Source organism: Nicotiana tomentosiformis, chromosome 12, assembly GCF_000390325.3.
Source record: "Nicotiana tomentosiformis chromosome 12, ASM39032v3, whole genome shotgun sequence".
Classification (NCBI taxonomy): Eukaryota; Viridiplantae; Streptophyta; class Magnoliopsida; order Solanales; family Solanaceae; genus Nicotiana; species Nicotiana tomentosiformis.
Genome location: NC_090823.1, coordinates 122,001,821 through 122,022,017, shown reverse-complemented (window position 1 = coordinate 122,022,017; position 20,197 = coordinate 122,001,821). Strand labels below are relative to the sequence as shown.

The 20,197-nt window shown below is 38.9% G+C and overlaps 1 protein-coding gene across 1 annotated transcript; it reads right to left on the bottom strand.

Annotated features, from left to right (window-relative positions):
* Positions 1-1,684: 1,684 nt before the first annotated feature.
* LOC138903327 (uncharacterized) lies at positions 1,685-3,183 on the bottom strand. The gene is made up of 2 exons (XM_070191273.1): positions 2,764-3,183; positions 1,685-2,251 (listed from the first exon to the last, which is right to left on the bottom strand). Exons 1-2 carry the CDS (start codon positions 3,181-3,183, stop codon positions 1,685-1,687), a joined length of 987 nt encoding a protein of 328 aa, XP_070047374.1.
* Between the last annotated feature and the right edge of the window lie 17,014 nt (positions 3,184-20,197).

Below are 20,197 nucleotides of genomic sequence, written 5' to 3'. Positions count from 1 at the left end.
ATCATAGCGGGAACGGGCAAGCCGAATCAACTAACAAAACCATCATCCAAAATCTTAAGAAAAGGTCAACCGACGCCAAAGGAAAGTGGAAGGAAATTCTACCCGAAGTTCTTTGGGCATATCGCACAACCTCGAAATCCAGTACCGGGGCTACCCCATTCTCATTAGTTTATGGTGCCGAAGCTCTAATACCGGTCGAAGTCGGAGAGCCGAGTATTCGGTTATGATATGCAACAAAGGAATTAAATAACGAGGCCATGAATACGAGCCTAGAACTATAGGACGAAAGGCGTGAAACCGCCCTCATCCGATTATCTTCCCAAAAGCAACGAATCGAGAGATACTACAATCGAAGAGCTAATCTTCGATATTTTAATGTCGGGGACTTAGTGCTAAGAAAAGTCACCCTCAACACCCGAAATCCTAATGAAGGGAAATTAAGCCCAAATTGGGAAAGACCGTACCAAATTCTTGAGGTCACCGGAAAAGGGTCTTACAAGCTCGGAACAATGAATGGGGAATAACTACCAAGCAATTGGAACATATTTCGCCGGAAATGGTACTACTGCTAAGGTACGCCTTTTCTTTATTCCTTTCCTATTTTCAGATTAACACACGCAGGTGGTCGACAAGAAACGACAATAGGCTGTTTTAGTAAACGACACGAAATCCTTAGGTCTGAAAGCACGTGTTGCACTCTTTTTTTCTCAAATCGAGTTTTGTCCCAAATGGGTTTTTTCGGCAAGGTTTTTAACGAGGCAACAATTAATCATGCTAACTTAGAATCAAGCCCGATTATAAATCGGCATTGGAGATTCATTCGACATTATCCAAGGTTCCATTGCAATTAACCTCGAATACTGGGGGCTACCTTCGGATATGCATTATCTTCGAATATCAACTCTAGAAAGGAAACTACTTCATAAAAGGAGGATCTCGAGAAATAGGATTTATTGTAAGGGTCAAACGGTCAAATCGAACCGTGCCCATATAGATTGCTTGAACCCTGTTTCGATCGAGAATAAATAGAAATATGTTCTTTTCCTTTTTCTTCCTTCTTTGCAAAGAGCTTCGTACTTCTGAATATAAACAAGCCCAAGGGCAATACTTAATCGGAATACAAACGATCTCTCCCTCACTCGGGGACTGCCACCCGACTCAAACAGCCCAAGCCATCGGGGCCCGGGACCAAAAGACCTAATAGGCAATGCCCCAATTTCTAAAAATCACGGCCATCCCACTCGGTAACTAATATCTCGGGCAAACCCAGATAAAACGGGAGAACAAGCCCAAAATTAGGTAACTACCAAACTAAAAGGCTACGGCCGATTTAACACAGCTCGGAGACGTCTGAAATCCGTAACAAAAATAGGCATTCAAAAATGTTAATACTTCAGACAACCGGTCCTAAAAGGCTACCCTCGGAAAAATATCTAACTTAAGAAAGGAAACAAAGGCAAGATTTGTTCGAACCATCGAACACAACCTTACTATTTGGTGCTAAGGCATTTTCAACCTTTGTAAATACAAATACAACAAAGGAAAATTACGAGAGCCATAAGGGCAAGAAAAGCCATATATTTATACATAATAGTTTTTTACAAAGGCAAAATCGGCCTAAATTTACAACGGCCAAAAAATGACCTCAAAAAATAGGCAAAAGGAAAACAAGAAACCTAATGTCCTACTTGGCTTGGTCTTCATCGGAGGTTGCATCTCCATCCTCGGGATTTTCTCTGTCTTCGGATTCACTTGAGCTACTCTCGGAGTCTTCCTCAGAGAAGACCAACCTTCGGGACCTGGCTTCCTCCGCTTTGGCATTTTCAATTTCGGCCACAATATCGAAGCCCTGGGCACTGACTCCCTCGAGAGCTTCCCTCCAAGCTTGCCATTTTACATGTTCAACCATGCCCTTGGCCTGGTTGACCTCAACATCGACCCTAAACTGAGTCACTTTAGCATCAGCTCTTTTATTAGTCTCGATCATCTCGGATCTGGCCATTTCGAGTTCACCGGCCAAGCTTGCCTTATCAGAAACGGCCAAATCTAACCAATACTGAAGCTCCTTGATTTGCACCGAAGCCTTCTCTTTCGCATCTTGGAGCCGGGTCTTGACTGACTCCAATTGAGCTTGGACGATCTCTTTTTTTGAGGCTAGAATGTCCATGTTCTTTTTAAACTCTTCCGCCTCGGCCTGTATCGCATCCACCTGTGTTTGGAGTCGTCCGATTTGTTCTAACCTCTGTCGGGCCTGCAGAATTAGATCATTAATAGTTATCTCCAATTCATCTTCACTATCATGAAGTACTCAAAATACCTGCTCAGCTATCTCAGCATGCTTATCCCGAGCCGTTGCCAAATCTGCCCAAAACTTCTCACTAAGGAGTTTGTATGTGTCACTCTTCTCAGTGAGGTTCCGAACCTCGGCCTCATGCTCCTACCGAATTCGGAGGAAAGCCTCGTGATGCAACACCGAAGCCTGCAAACAATAAAGAAGATGTTAGAATTATCTACAACTCTAAGTGTAAAAGAAACAGTAGAGATACCCTCGAGGTTACCCGATTCAGAGCATGTTGGGTCTCGTTGAAAAGGCAAGCGGCACCTACAACGTTCATCATGGCTGGATCCTTTTCGGTCACCAAGGACCGAAGGTAACTAGCAATCCCCATGGGGGGAGAGAAAACTCGGGCATCCTCCGGGACAGAGATCACTATTTTCCGCCTACGATCGGGATTAGCACTCGCATGATACTTTCTTCGGTACCGGTAATCCACCGAACCCGATAATATCCTCCGAGGCAGCGGACTCAAGCCCATCCAGAAATCCATGAATATCACTCGACCCTTGAACGCCCTCGTAAGATAGACTTTCCAGCATGTTAGCTTCACGGATCATAGCATCTGAAATCTGAGGGGATCTAGTAATGTCGATTATCCCGAGCTCATCTCTCGAGATATCTTCTGCTACCCGAGAAGTCTTTCCCCCGGTCTCTCCTTCGACCATCTCATCTCGGGACGTAATGGCCTCGGCTTTTCCTTGTTCAAGAATTATGTCCCGAGCTCCCTTATCAACCTCCGCCGATTCGAAAGATTGTTGTATCACAATATTAGCCCGCACAAAGGCTAATTCCTCTTCTCCTTCTTTGAGATCATCCCTTAATCGGCGGATCGAGTCCGGAGGCATAATACCGGAACCCCCTGGGCTTGCGAGATTTCTTCATCGGTTTTTTCTTTTCCGAGACCGGAGAACTCAGAGCCTCTTTTATTTTCTTTTCTTTGACTGCTTCGGAGCAGGGACCTCTTCGTCACCAGGCGGGGGCCTGGGCCTCATGGCAACGTCCTTCCCAAGGCCTACAAAGGAAAAAAGTGGGTAAGCAAGAGAAAAAGATGAAACGATAAACAATCTAAGAAAGAGACTCACCATGACTACGGGCCTCCCATCGACCCTTCGATAGTTCCATCCAAGCACGCTCAGAATATGGTCTCTGCAGCATCAGACCTTCAACCCATTTTTTAAGTTTCGGGATCGATTCTGACATCCGGGCCACAACTGTAACAAGCATAGAAAAAGTGGATCAAGAAAATGAAAAGCAGAACCACAGAACTAAACGTTCGGAGGGGAATCATACTCACGATTCATGTTCCATTTCTTAGGAAACGGCATGTCATCAGCAGGGATCAGGTCCGAAGTTCTAACTCGAACGAATCGGCCCATCTAACCTCGGTCACGAGTCTCGTCTATGCTCGAGAATGGTGCTTTAGTGGATCAATGCGCAAGTTTGATTAGCCTTCCTCGATAGAGTCGGGGACTATAAAGGCGCATGAGGTGATCGAGGGTGAAAAGACACCCCTCGATTTTGCTCGAAAAGAATCGGTGAAGAATCATTATTTTCCAGAAAGAAGGGTGGATCTGGTCGAGGGCCACATCATATCTCTTGCAAAAGGCGACGATGACAGCGTCTAAGGGATCCAACGTGAAAGGATAAGTATAAACACTTAAGAACCCCTCCACATGAGTAGTAATTGATTCTTCAGGCGATGGAACTACCACGTGCTTTTCGCCCCAGTTGCACTCTTTTTTTACTTTGTCGAGGATTTTCTCAGTGATTGTGCACTGGTACCTTGAGATCGGCTCACATCGGCCCGGTACTGAAGAGGGTTTTTCAACCTTAAAATCGACGACGGTTGAGCACCCTACCGGAACGAATTTGTCATGCCCCAAACTCAGAGAGAGCGACCGGCGCTCAACCGAGAGAACCCGGCCGAGCAAGCCTATTAGACTTCCTTCTACCCAAACTCATCCATGAATAAAGAGGAGATGTACTCTATTAATCAATCACTGAAAAGATTTTATTAACAACTTCCTTTTCATTCCCATTAGAAGTTTCATTCATAATTTCCAAAATATTACGAGTTTATAGAATTAATGAAAACATAATTTTCAAGTACCAACATTTCTAGTTCAATTCCCAACATCAACCATAACCCACAACCTGTCTACGGAGCCTCTATGTACAATAGAAGAGTAATATGGAAATGCCGGCAATAAGGCCCCGACTATACCTCAAAACACTGTACATGAGAAACCAAAGATACATGACCCCGAAATGAAGTGGGGCTCACCAAATTAGCTGAAAAGAGTGTATTGCTATCACTGATCAATACCGCCTGCTGAAGAACCACCTGCATCTATTAAAGATACAGCGCCCCCGGCAAAAGGGACGTTAGTACTGTCGAATAGCACTAGTATGTATAGCTAAAAATCCTCTTTCAAAATACAATGCCCATATAAGAAAAGAAGGCAACACATAGAAACAGCAAGTCACAATCAACAATATCCAAACGTCCAATTAAAACATAATAATTTTCAAAATGCGAACTTCATATATAATTTTGGTTGGGGGATCATTAGCACTGATATACCACCGTCTTTGTTAGCACGGAATCCGATCACGCCCGATCGGCTAGGCCATATCCCCACGAACAATGTGGTTTGACATGTGATGCGAAAGAAAGTTGTTACCAAGAGTAGTACCACCATATGCGCAATATGGCGTCTGATCTCCATCCGATCAGCTAGGTCGCCTTCCCACATATGCCGTGTGAGTTGAATTTTCCAATCCACAAAGGTTCCAGTTTCATCCCAAGTAAGGGAAATAATCCCAATCAATCCTTACACCGGCACGTGTAGTTTCAGGTGTGGGCCTTATGACCCACCCTTCCTCGGTATTGCTAATGATGCTCCCAAAAATATTTTTGATTTGATTTGCAAACAGAAATATCATAAATACAATTGTACTCACCTCAACATCTTTCACATGGTATAAATTCTCATTAGTATTTCAAGTCATTCACAACGACAATATTTCCTTGGCTCATTAGGCCATTCACAAGATTCTTTATTCCTGGCACGATGGCCGTATTTCATATTTCCCACTTTGACCTCTTTCAATTTATAAGATCACCATCAAGTATCAACATATAGGATATTTCAGAAATCATATACTTCAAATCCATTTGAAATGGAAACTTCAAACACAAATGGTTTCTTCCCAAAGAATGGGGCATACCAACCAACAATAGAAACACACATGAAAATCATAAACAGTCAATATACCATTTATTCTTACAATGCTCTTCCCTAGCAATGACAATGTACCAATTCAACACATGAGTATATAAAACTCGAATCACACTAGATATATTTATAAATCAAAGCATTAGTTAAAGCAGCCACTAATGGGCATGAATTTAGTACAAAAGCTTGTAGACAATTCTATCTTCGAAGTCATTTTTAAACAATTGAGTCGAGGCTCATTTCACATTCTTTATCGCATCTTCTCAAATCATTTGCACTACTAGACACAATCATAACTTAAATTCTTGGCACGTTAGCCACACTCTATATCCCCAATTAACTTATTTCACTTCCAACCATCTTTATAGATTATCAACAATAAGACATTTTCAAATCAAGACTTTAGGTACACATATGAGCAATTAAGAGTCTTAAGAATATTGAGATTTGCTCACACAATTTGGCATACTATCTTTCATTGAAACACGACTCAAAGCCATAACCTTTTAATACGTAACCCATACTTTAAAACTTACGGAAACATTATGGAATTCAATTCCAAGAGAGAAATTTTAGCTAACATACCTCAATCGAGCTTCCTTAACTCTAGAATGATCTGAAATTCTTAGCAATCCCGATCTATTTTGAGACATAACAAAATTAAACCATAATTAGGAAGATATTCATGGTCTCAGCTCATTTGAGCATTTTATCAGACACTAGGTGTACAAATTTAACCACAAGGTTCTTCTACAAGATTTCCTTTACTCCACAACCCAATCCTTACTTATTTCAGCTCAACAATCTTCCCACAATTCTTATTGGTACATGCATGTATAAATAATAATCTCATACCCATGAATCATACTCCTAATCAACCATCTTCTACCCAAATTCAAAATTGAAAATTAGGGTATGGAACCTTACCTCTTAGATGAAGAACTTGTGGGTTTTCATTGTTAATCTTCCAAGCTTTGTGCAAGACTTGATGAATAATTAGCCTAGGGCTTTCTTCTCTCTCTAAAACACTCTCCCTTCTCTCTAAAATATCAGATTTTTGCTCAAAAATGACCCAAAGTGTGTATTTAACGAAGTAGGGTCGGGTTTTAAAAACCCAAAAATGGAGCTCCGGAACAGGTTCTGCGATCGCATATGCGACCGCATAATGGATATGCGGACCGCATATCGGTCGCATAATTACAGACCAAAATAATCAAAAAATTATCCGTGTATGCGGTCACTATGCGGTCTGCATAACAGTTATGCGGTCGCATAGCCGACCGCATAATTGCCCCCAGACTGGCCCTTCTCCTGCTCACTTCTGCGGCCATTATGCGACCCGCAGAGTGATTATGCGGTCGCATAATAGACCGCATAAACGCGCTTTTCCTCCAAAAAGTTTCCTTTACCTTCCGATGCATTGTTCAACCCAAAAAGTTCGAACCACGAAAGCCTACTCCGGCACCATGAAACCTTGAATTCACTTGCGAAATTTACGGGGCTTTACACTGAAATACTTCAAAAAAATTCGGGGTGTTACATTCTCCCCCACTTAGGATCATTCGTCCTCAAAGGAGGGTCAAAATCTGTCATATATTCGGGGTGTTACATTCTCCCCCACCGGTAGTTTCAAAATTTGGCTAACTCCCTATATTTTCAAAACTTTTACCAGAGTCTCCCTTGTAACTGGGCCTATCCACCTGCCAGAGTAATACCAAAATATTTCCTAACAATATATCCACAACCTGACAAATATCACCATGTATAACGACGTCACTAATCTCATCATTACAGGCATTATGCTATCAATAGTGGTATCTGGACATGAGCTGCACATATTTAAATCATAACACACAGAAGTACCTTTCAAATCACAATCATTTAACTATACACTCAAGGGGGAACATTTTATTTCCTTAACACTTTTGCCCATCCATGTGGTCTCCTCGACTTACAGACTTCGCCATAACACATTAACGGAGGCAATCTCAACTCCCGGACTTTTCTAACAAGGATAGCAAATAGTTGCTCCTCACGATCCCATTATCCCTTATCTTCACCTTATTAGACATAGACACATGAGACACCGAGTACACGAAGAACAATAATAGGGGAAACATCATACTCATTGTTTAGCCTATTTCCTTTCAAAATTTCATAAGGTCTAATGTGACTTCACATATTTTACCTTTATTAACAATTCACATAGCATCCTCATGCAGAAAATATTGAAAATAACCCATTCACTTTCTTCAACTCTAAATCACTATGCCGAATATCCAAACTAAACCTTTGGCGACCTCTAACAATTACTCTAAGATGTACTAGCTTGACTATGACCATAAAATTTCCTATCCCATATATTTGATCACGGGATGATGCTTCTTGTTTGACATACCTGAACCTACAATGCTCTATAGATTTGCTACAAATAGGAATAACGAGGTTCGAGATTTTGCTGGAATTATTCAAGAATCCATCAACGTGTTGAGCACGGTATTTCAGGAGGTTATATCCTAAGAGACATGAAGGTCACTACCAATAGCGCTAACATGGTGATTCGTTATGGTGACATCATCGGTTCAACAAACGAGTCATAGAGTTGCCTAGTAGGCATTGATAACGTAGGGAAAATGTTCAAAATTTTTTGGGGTGTTATAGAATTCCTCAGGGTGAGGCTCCGCCGCATCCCCACCACCGGCGGGTCATGATGAAGAAGCGACCTCTTTTTGCGGCACTATTTTGGAGGTTTTTGCCATTGATGATCAAAGGAAGAAAGAATTAAGGTTGGATGCGGTGCGAGAATTGTGAAGCAAAAGGATTTTTTGAAGAAGATGGAAGAGTAGAGAATAAGTTCTGAGTGAAAGGTTTTGAATGAATATGAGGGTTTGGGTACTTATAGCCTGGTAATGACGGTTCAAAACTAATGACTGACAGGCATTTAATGCCTTGGTAACTGAATCGACAGGGCGTTTGTCACATACATCATAATCGGGCTCTTCGCTGACATCGTCATCCACCGAGTCAGAATTCGGGAATTCGTATCGTTTCTCGTCATCATCTTTTCGAGAAACGAGGGGACTATCTGTATACGGTCAAAACTGAGTTTTTCCTTCGTATGAATAATCGAGATTGGAACATGATAGACCAAGGTTCAACTTTGTGTAATATCAAGCCATGATGCGAAGTTAGGTTACTGAGCTCGAGACCCAGAGAGCAAGAAAAATAGAGACCGGTCAAGATCGAGATCGGCTAAATTCAAGGTCGAGCAAAATAGAGACCGGTCAATATCGAGATCGGCTAAGATCAAAGTCGAGCAGAATAGAGACTGGTCAAATTTGAGATCGGCCAAGATCCGGATCGGGCTAAATAGAGACCGGCCAATATCGATATCGGGCTAAATAGAGACTGATCGAGGCCGAGATCGGCCTCGATCGAGGAAAGCTTATCAAGCCAAAAAACAGAAAGCCGGAATATCCGCATTTGGGCGAGAATCTCGGCGGAAATTACGGCGCATATCAATGAGAGGACAATTAATTAATCTATCATGAGATTCCTTGCTGTATTTAAAAATCATATTAAGAATAGAACCTCCCCACTATATAAAGGGGGTCTGATTATTTGTAAGTCAGATTCATTCAGATTCATAGAATATAAGGCAATATACTATCTTTTTCCTGGTTTTGATATTTTAGTCATATCGTTCTCCTATCAGTTACTCTCCATTCAGTTTGAGGGTGATAAAACTTGAAGGCTTAGGCTAATTAATTTATTCGGTTTGCATTTATTTCTTTTACAGTCTATTTCGATATTCATTTATATATTTTATAAATTTGTACCAAATTATACCACATATCCTTAGAACCGCATATAAATTCAATTGTCATCTATTTTTCGGGTAAACAAATGCAAAAATTAATAATGAATCGATTGTTATGTGTAATGATTAATAATGAAGAGGTTGTTATTTATTTTTAGATAGTTTACTCCTGGATTCTATCCAACATAAAATAATACGTAGATACTCCGTATAATTTAATGCATGTATTTTTATAATACCTTCAACCAAATGCTACATTAATTATGAGGCGATTAATTTTTCCTACATGGCCAATCAAATATTATTTATCTTATGCGTGATTTTTTGTTGGGATTAATTATTTCAAACCATCAACCAAACAACCCTAATATTTTTAAAAAATTAATACTATCCCTTAAGTCTCTTATTATAAAAAAGAGAGGTTTAAATTAATCCATAACTATTTTAAATTATTCAAGTTTTCCATATGTTTCACTTTTGCATACATACAATTGGCGTTAGCAAATCCTCTTGTATTTACCCCCCCACAAACAACATGAAATAAAGACATTCATGCTCAAATTCTTCGGAAATTATCCCTCAATTTCTGACAATGATTTACAATTATCCTCTGATATGAGCTCCTATTAGATATCAAGATCAAAAATATTATTTTTCCTAATGGCGGGGTAATATTAGACCAGAAGTCTTATAAAAAATAAAATTACTCAATTTCGGATGATACAGACTACAAAGACATATTTGATCCTTTTCCTTAAAAAATGCAACTAATAATCACTACTACAAAACTGTCAAATTTTGTCCACCAAAACTGACCGAAATCGATCGAAAATAAAGGAAAAGCGACCTATTTCGGACCGCTTTTAATTAGTCAGAAAATTAATGGTCGCTAAGGTTAGGTCGCAATTTTTCGACCGAAGTTGGTCGATTAATTCAACGCTTTGATTGACAACAAAAATAAATATACCAACCGAAGTCGGTCGGTATTATTTAAATTATTTTTTATTTATTTTTCAAAATGGCGACCGACATCGTTCGGAAATATAAATATATAATAATTTTGTATTTCTTTGTAAATTGTAACAAACCGGCCAAAATTGGTTAGTAGACAAAAAAATAAATAAATAACAAAAGTAATTTCCGACCGACTTCGGTCAGAAATTTCAAAAAGCTGCATATTTCTAATTGAAATTACCGACCGAGTTAGGTCGGAAATTTTGAATTTTTGGGAAATAATATGAGTTTTCCGACCGAAATCGGTTGATTTTCTAGAAAACAACCTGACAGAATATGCCTGCTTTTAGGCTATACCACCTACCAATTACAACCAATATTCATCCTATAATGGCAGCATTATATTGCTTCCATTAAATCATAATTAACCAAAAATAACAATAATTAACCAACAACAACCACAACAACAATTAACCAACAACAACGCTAATAACAACCACAACCACAACAACAACAACAACGCCAACCACAACAACAACTATACAAATTTTCAATAACAAAATAATATCAACAATACAATCATCATTCAAAACTATTCCCAACTATGTATTCACAAGTTCAAGACTTTGTTTAGCAATACACACCATTCAATGAGTGTTTTGTATTGCATCATCTCCATCTTCACTACTAGAAGCTTCATCGTCGGCATGGTTTGAAGGATCACGACGAGAAGGATTAGCATCTGGGGAAGGCTCACGAGACCGGGGAATGGGTAAAGCACCACTAACAAGAAGATTGGCCAACTGACCTTGAAGGAGATTAAATTGTTGGTCCCTCTTTTCTAGCTGAACTTGAAGGGTATCAAATTGTTCATATCTCTTTTGCTCTCTAGCCTTTGTCTCTTCAAGCTCTGTTGTCAGATTTGCGATCTTCTTCTCCATAGATAAGAGAGTCGACCTATCAATTGCCTCGCCTTGGGCGGAAGTCCCTATACCTTGCAATCTAGCCCTGTAGCGCCGAAATGATCTCTATGGAAGTCTGTATGCTATCCCCTTTTTAGGACAACCGACAACATCCAACAATATCCTCTGCGCTTCTTCGTCTGAATGGGGTAGTCGCTCGCCTTGCTAATTCGGTGGCAAGCTCGGAGTGTGCTCCTCCACATTAATCTTGTAGCGACCCTTTATTTAGAAGATAGAAAATTATTAATTATATAATATTATAAACATTAATTTCAAGTTATAGTAGTTATGAAACTTACATATGCAGTCTTCGCCCGGTCTTTGACCTATCTAGTTGGATCTGTCAGTGCCTTCCTCTTCCGGATGTGAGACTCCATGAAGAACTCATCATGAGTCATCTTCCTCCCATATTTGTTTCCTACAAATATAATAAAACATGTTAACTAAATTAAAATATATAAATATAGTTCGATAAAAATAGAATTAAATATTTTAAGGAATTACCAGTAGTCTCCTCGCAGTCCCCATATTCCTTGCGCCCACACAGTGCAAGGAGCCACCCTTCTCAGATGCTCGGACCTTTTTTCTTTGTTCACTCTTCTTCTCGAACTTTTCAGTGGTCCACTGCCTCAGCAGATCCTCCCATATGTGTGGTAGAACCCATGAAGGCTTCTTGCTCTTCTTCCGAGCAGAATAGAAGGAATCAGATAGTCTCTTACGACATTTGAACTCAAAATTTGCAAGAATGACACTGTTATGCTGGTCCTCCCAGGCACACTTTGTCTACAAATGAAGTGTGTAATGTTAGATGAAAATATTATTAATATAATGCTTAAATAGATAAGAATTGTATTAAAACCTTAAATTGGTTGAAATTTGCTGCACGAGCTCCGGTGGAAAGTCACTCCAAGTCGCATAGGGTGCATCATACAACCGGCCAAGAGCTTCAGTGTTTATCTTTGTAGTCCGATTATTAGGTATGAACTTGCAAGATAGCAATTACATTAAATAAACAAGACTAGCTATTATAATTCAGCAAAAATAAAGAAGTAATAAATAAATCTTACCCATTGCCCTCAGGCCTGATGATCATCCTATGATAACAATCATACCGCACTTCCTCTGGATCATCTTCCTCCGATGAATCTGAAGCATGCGCAGAAGGGGAGGCATCTGGCTCATCGCTACTATCCCGAAGGCGAAGTCTAGGAATGCTAGGAGACGAACTCCGTAGAGAGGGAGACGGGGTCGTTGATGAAGATTGTTGCGATCCACACCCCTGCAGAGATCCAGACCACTACTGTGATCCAGACCACTACTGCGATCTTGCTGGCTGAAATCTAGATGGATGCGATCCAGCTGGTGATGAAGTAAATGGAGAAGATTGCCGGCGTATCACCACATGGCTCTGTGACTGATGACTCGATGGACCCATGTAACTATATGCAGGATCTTGTGGAGGAAGCGGGGTATAGCCCTGTGGCGGAGAATGGTAAAAATACTTCTGGGAGGGCGAATGGTAGGTAGTCTGATGAGTAGATAGATGTGGTGGAATGTATGTGTGCCTAGAAGATTGTTGCCGTCCATCAGCAGCGGAGGGATGCAAGTGTGGAGTGGAAGGAAGCGAGGGTGTAGCACCATCATCATGATCAATAGGCCTTTTATCCTTCCTAGACCTACCCCGGCCCCTACCGGTCATCTGCATAAATTAAAGAAACTGTTAGAATTGAGAATATAAATCTATATATGTTGAGAGAGCTTGAAAAAACTAACATACTAGTCGTCTTCGAAGTATCCTTCCTCGTCCGAAAATTCTTCCTCTTCACTTATTTCATTTTCATTAGGTGATTCTTCATCCTCATTTTCTATTATTGTTATTTCCTCCATATCAACTTCTTCTAATATGCGTTGAGGATGCTCCAAGTCATTTTCTAACTGATCATCCCCCATTTGGTTAACACTTGAGGTATCGTTTTGGTAAGCAACATCTAGCACATTCTCAACTTCCACCCTACCAACATGCTTAGTTTTTATTACAACCAATCAATCAGCCTTATCCCTCCGCAATGGATATGGAGCATAATACACTTGCCTAACTTTTTCTGTAATTATAAAAGGATCATAGCGATCATACTTCCTCTTTTTATTAACCTCAATTATGTTGTACTGTGAGTGTACATTTGTACCTCTTCTAGGTGTTGGGTCAAACCACTTGCATCGGAAAAGTAAGATCTTCTTATTTGGCCAACCTGAATATGACAATTCTAGAATCTCTTTGATCACACCATAATAACCATTTTTCCCATCTTGGTTGCCTTCACTACCTTTGACACACACCCCACTGTTATTAATTTTTTTATACTTGGAGCATTCCTCGGTGTGAAATTTGTAACCATTCACAAAATACTTAGACATAGTTGTAACCGTAGGTGCAGGTCCCCAAGATATGTCTTTCAAAAATTGATTAACACCGTTGTTTGGATTATTGACCTACATGTAGTGTTAAATAAATCATAAGTGAGCAAGTATATTTACAAGTGACCAAGTATGTATATTCACATGTGAGAAAGTATGTAAGATGCACTTACACACTCTTTAAACCATGCCTCAAATGTAGAATATACAGCATCATGGCCAAATTGACTCACGAAGTCACTGAGAGACACATTGAAAATTATTTGTTAGTTGCATCAACCAAATTAAATAGTAGTCCATGTGAATTAATCTTACGTCAACACTTACTTAAGAAAGGGTTGAACTTTCGGACAATTTAGCAACACATGGTTTGAAGCTGATTTGTACTCCATACTACTTAGGCCCCTTTTTGTTAGATCTTTAGAACCTTGACCTGGTTGATTGAATATGGACATTGGTGGATATAATGGATCAATCTCAATCACGATATTGTGCCGATTGGGCCTATTTCTAGCACATGGCACATGACTGTCGAAGTAGTAAGAACAAAAATGGGCAGTTTCCTTTGCAAGATAGGCTTCACATATGGATCCTTCAATCCTATTCCTCTATTTAACAAATCATTTACACTTGCCGATAGTCCTGCACATTGTCATATTAGACGATAATGTTAAAGAAAATTACAAGAATAAATCAAGGTTTGATCATTACCTCTCAAATGGATACATCCACATGCATTGAACCGGCCCTCCAAATCGCGCCTCGTGTACAAGGTGAATTGGAAGGTGTTCCATCATATCAAAGAAACCACATGGAAAAATCCTTTGCAGCTTATTACTGATTATAGGAATGTTCTGATTCATTTGAAAAAGGTTTTCTTCCCTTAATGTGGTAGAACATAAGTCTTTGAAGAACAAACTTATCTCTGTGATGGGTTTCCATATATTTTCAGGCAAACCACAAAATGTAATAGGGATTAAGGTTTCCATGAATACATGACACTCATGACTTTTCATATGAGTCAGCTTTCCTTCAACCATATCAGTACGCTTTTCCAGGTTCGAAGCCTAGCCCTCGGCATATTTAGGTTTGCAACCCACTAGCATAATCTGGATATGTCCTATCAAAATGCTTTCAAGCTTCCCCACCTGAAGGATGACACATAACACCGCGCGACCTTCTATTATCATAGTGCCATCTCATATGAGGAGCGGAACTCATCGATGCGTACAACCTCTTTAATCTAGGAATAAGAGGTAAATAGTGCATCGACTTCACAACAACATTCTTCCCGTTGGAAACCCTTTTAAAACGAGATTTTTCACAAAATTTACAACTTTCTAAATCTGCATCACCCTTATAATACAACATGCAACCATCCTCACAACAATCGATTCTCATAGACGAGAGTCCTAACTTAGAAATCAATCTTTTAGCCTTATAGAAATCTTCAGGTATATTGAAGGTTAGATCAACTAGTTCACTCATAAGGCCAATGAAAGAATCCATTCCCGCTTGAGAAATATTAGTATATGATTTGATACTTAATAATCTAACCGCAACAGACAACTGAGAGTGCATACTCCTTTCCCTTAATGGACGACTAGCGGTCTCTAACTGTTATAAAAATATTTTGCCTCTTCGTTAGGAGGTTGTTCAATACTTTCACGGGTTTCAAAATCGAAGTGCATCCCAAAAGCATCCGCAACCATTTCATGGTATCTAGGATGTTGAACGCTACTCTCCACCGACCTACTACTTTCACCAATAACTACGTTATGAAATACACCATCAGTACCATCAACCTCTCCATGACTAGTCCACACAAAATAATTATTCATAAACCCTTTTCTTATAAAGATGAGTCTTAACATTCTCCGATCCAAAAATGCAAACACTTGCACTTTACACAAGGACACCTAATCATCCCTCCGATTTAAAATGGTTCAAGTGACATTGCATGTCTAATAAATTCATTAACCCCTTCTATAAATTCCTCCCTAAAAAACCGACGATTAGGATAATTCATATTATACATCCAACTACGATATTCCATCTACACAAAGAACAAATAAATAAATAAATAAATACATACATACTATATATATATATATATATATATATATATATATATATATATAAATGGATACAATTAGCTTATATGATTCTATCATTAATCATATAATTAGACCTTAAATTAATTTATAATTTTATAATAAGCTTATGAATTCAATTAGCTTATGATTCTATAATAAGTTCATAATTTATACCTTAAATTAATTTATACATTAAATAATTTAAATGCATTAATTTGAATTCTATTAAGAACCATAACTTCTACAATTTATAATTCTATAATAAGCTTATAATTCTATAATAAGCTTATGAATTCAATTAGCTTATGATTTTATAATAAGTTCATAATTTATACCTTAAATTAATTTATATATTAAATAATTTAAATGCATTAATTTGAATTCTATTAAGAACCATAACTTCTACAATTTATAATTCTATAATAAGCTTATAATTCTATAATAAGCTTATGAATTCAATTAGCTTATGATTTTATAATAAGTTCATAATTTATACCTTAAATTAATTTATATATTAAATAATTTAAATGCATTAATTTGAATTCTATTAAGAACCATAAGTTCATAATTTAAGGTAGTTCGTTATTTGTACCTTAAGTTCATAATTTATACCTTAGATTAATTTACACATTAAATAATTTAAATGCATTAATTTGAATTCTATTAAGAAACATAACTTCATAATTTAAGGTAGTTCGTTATTATTACCTTAAGTTCATAATTTATACCTTAAATTAATTTATACATTAAATAATTTAAATGCATTAATTTGAGTTCTATTAAGAACCATAAGTTCATAATTTAAGGTAGTTCGTTATTTATACCTTAAGTTTATAATTTATATCTTAAATTAATTTATACATTAAATAATTTAGATGCATTAATTTGAGTTCTATTAAGAACCATAAGTTCATAATTTAAGGTAGTTCGTTATTTATACCTTAAGTTCATAATTTATACCTTAAATTAATTTATACATCAAATAATTTAAATGCATTAATTTGAATTCTATTAAGAACCATAAGTTCATAATTTAAAGTAGTTCATAATTTATACCTTAATTCTAAATCTAATGTAGTTCAAACCAAAAACCCTAAAAAATTGAAATTTAGGTAGTTCAATTCTAAATCTAAATTTAATGTAGTTCAAGAACCCTATTTAGTCACAGAAATTCTAAATAGACTAAAATCCTAAAAAATGCATAAAATTATATTCCGAATATTAAAAATTAAAAATCTAATAAGATAGATTACTAACCTTGAACAACAATGGCAGTGGTGGTGCCGCCGAGGAGTCAAAATGGTAGTGGTGGTGGTGGCGGTGCAACAGTGGTGGTAGTGGAGGCACAGAACAGTGGTGGCGGCGGCAAAGGGGCTTAGGAGTGAGAGAGAAGAGGTGTGGCTTCGTTGTTTGGGGGTGAGTGACTTGATTTTGGGTGGGATTAGGAAAATAATCGGTGGGGAAGGGAGATGGATAAGAGATAGAAGAGAGAGAGTGAAAAGATGAAAATAGGGAAGAAACCCGTCTAGTGTGGTCTAATTAACAAATTTCCGACCGATTTCGGTCGGTAATGTTAAAAAAATGTTTGACCGTTTGACCTCACAAATATCGACCGAATTCGGTCGTTATTTCAATTTTAAAATTTTAAAATATTAATTTACTGACAAAACCGACCGACTTCGATCGTTTTATTTAATTTATATAAATAAATTTTAAATAAATTATAACGACCCGACCGGACGTTTCGAGAGTTATAGGCTCAATCCCCTATTAACTGCTTCTCCCATATCTATTTCTGCTATTGTGACTTGCCGGGAGGTTTCGTTTTGGTTTTAGGAATATTTTGGGACACTTAGTCCCTAAACGGAAGCTTAAGCCTTAGGATTTGAACCGCAGTCGGAACTGTAAGAAAACGACTCTGGAATGGAGTTCCATCGGTACCGTTAGCTCCGTTAGATAATTTTGGACTTAAGGACGTGTCCGGATTGTGTTATGGAGGTCTGTAGCTCATTTAGGCTTGAAATAGTGAAAGTCGAAGTTTTGGAGATTTTGACCGGTAGTAAAATTTTTGATATCGGGGTCGGATCCCAATTTCGAAAGTTAGAGTAGGTACGTAGGGTTGAATATGACCTATGTGCAAAATTTGGGGTCAATAAGACGTGGTTTAGTTGGTTTCGGCATCAGTTGTCGAATTTAGAAGTTTGAAGTTTTTTAAGTTTGAATCGGAGGATGATAAGTGATTTTAGCGTTGTTTGATATGGTTTGAGGGCTCGATTAAGTCCGTATGGTATATTAGGACTGGTTGGTATGTTTGGTTGAGGTCCCGGGGGCCTCGGGTGTGTTTCGAATGCTTAACGGATTGACTTTGGGACTTATGCAATTGCTGAGGCTGCAGCACCTGGTGTAATCGCACCTGCACACTTGGGTAGCAGGTGCGGCGCCGCAGAAGCGGTTTAGGCCCTATCAAGCTAGGGCCTCCGGTGCGGCGAGAGATCCGAAGAAGCGGACACGCAGAAGCGGAAGAAGAGCACAGGTGCGGGCCCGCAGATGCGGGCCTTGTTCGCAGATGCGGACCCAAACCGCCTTGCACCTGCGATGGTATCTCGCAGATGCAGTTGAAGGCTCGCAGAAGTGAGATCTCTGGCAGAAAAAGGGTTAAATGCGAGGGTTGATTTCATTCTTCATTTTTGGACTTGAGAGCTCGGGTTTTGGCGATTTTTCGAGGGATTTTCAGAGGACGCTTTGGGGTAATGATTCCTAACACATTTTAGGTTGTATTCCATTAATCTATAGTTGTCTTATCCATTTAATTTCGGATTTAGGGTTGAAAATTTGGGGAAAAGTTGAGAAAAGTTCTTAGACAGAATTTTGGAATTTTGGTCGAGATTTTAGTATCGGATTTGAGTAATTTTGGTATGAGTGAACTCATAAGTGAACGGGTGTTCATATTTTGTGATTTTTACCCGATTCCGAGACGTGGGCCCGGGGGAACTTTTCGGGCAATTTTCTAATTTCTTGCTTTAGCTTTGATTTCATTAAAGATTGATTTCTTATAGTTGTATTTATGGTATGTAATTTATTTTGGCTAGATTTGGGCCATTCGGAGCCGTGTATTCGTGGAAAAGGCATTGTTACCAATTGATTGAGCTTGGTTCGAGGTAAGTGCCTTGCCTAACCTTGTATGGGAGAAATCCCCTTAGGATTTGGTGTTGTTATGATATGTGAGCGTCGTGTACGCGAGGTGACAAGTGCGTACACGGGCTATTTGTGGAAAAACCTAATTTTCTTTACCAAGTAATAGCCTGTTTTCATCTTAACTGAGTATACTAGCATGTGTAGTTATCCCGTTAGCCTAGAATAGCATGTCTACATGTCCTAATTGCCTATTTAAACTCTTTGCAGCATGTTTAGTAAATCCCGCTTCTTTCTTGACTTGTACTTAGTCTAAATTATAGGTTTCTTACTATAACTATTATATTCATTTGTTTGAGCTGCGTATTGACTTTGGGACTACGGGACGGTATCCCGGGAGACCCCTCCTGCATATTTACTTTTGAGACTACGAGGCGGCTCCTCGGGAGTTCTCCCTGCACATTTACTTTTGAGACTATGAGGCGGTTCCTCGGGAGTTCTCCCTACATATTTACTTTTGAGAATACGAGGCAGTACCTCGGGAGATCTCCTTACACTTTTATTTTGGGACTACGAGGCGGTATCTCGGGAGATCCCCTGCTGTTTATCCCTGTGTTCTGCGTTGCTACTTTGCTATGTTCTCTTTGTTTAAATTTCAGCCTCTCATTATATTGTTATACTCTCCTGCTTATTTACTATATACAAGTAGGGCCTTGACCTGACCTCGTCACTACTCGACCGAGGTTAGGCTTGGCACTTACTAGGTACCACTGTGGTGTACTCACGCCCTTTCCTGTACATATTTTTCGTGTGTAGATCCAGGTTTATATTACCAGCCTCATCCTTAGTTGTAGTCGTTGCTGTTTTCTGAGAACTTCAAGGTACATCTGCCCGCGCCCATAGATCCTCGGAGTCCCCCTCTATCCCCCTATGTTGATTCTTCTCTTATTTCTATAGACACTGATGTATAGAATAGTTAGAACTTCGTAGAATCTTGTGACTTACGGTGTTCCGGGTCTTGGGAGTGTCATGTATATTTCGAGAGTTGATTATTGTATATGCCGAGCGGCACCTCCATTGCTTATTAAAATATCTGTTACTGTTAGTTGTTAAATATTCATGATTTTCATTTCATTTCCGCACCTAGAGACTAGGTGCCGCCATCACGACGATTCACGGAGGGAGAATTTGGGTATTGACAAGTTGGTATCAGAGCTCTAGGTTCATAGGTGTCGTGAGTC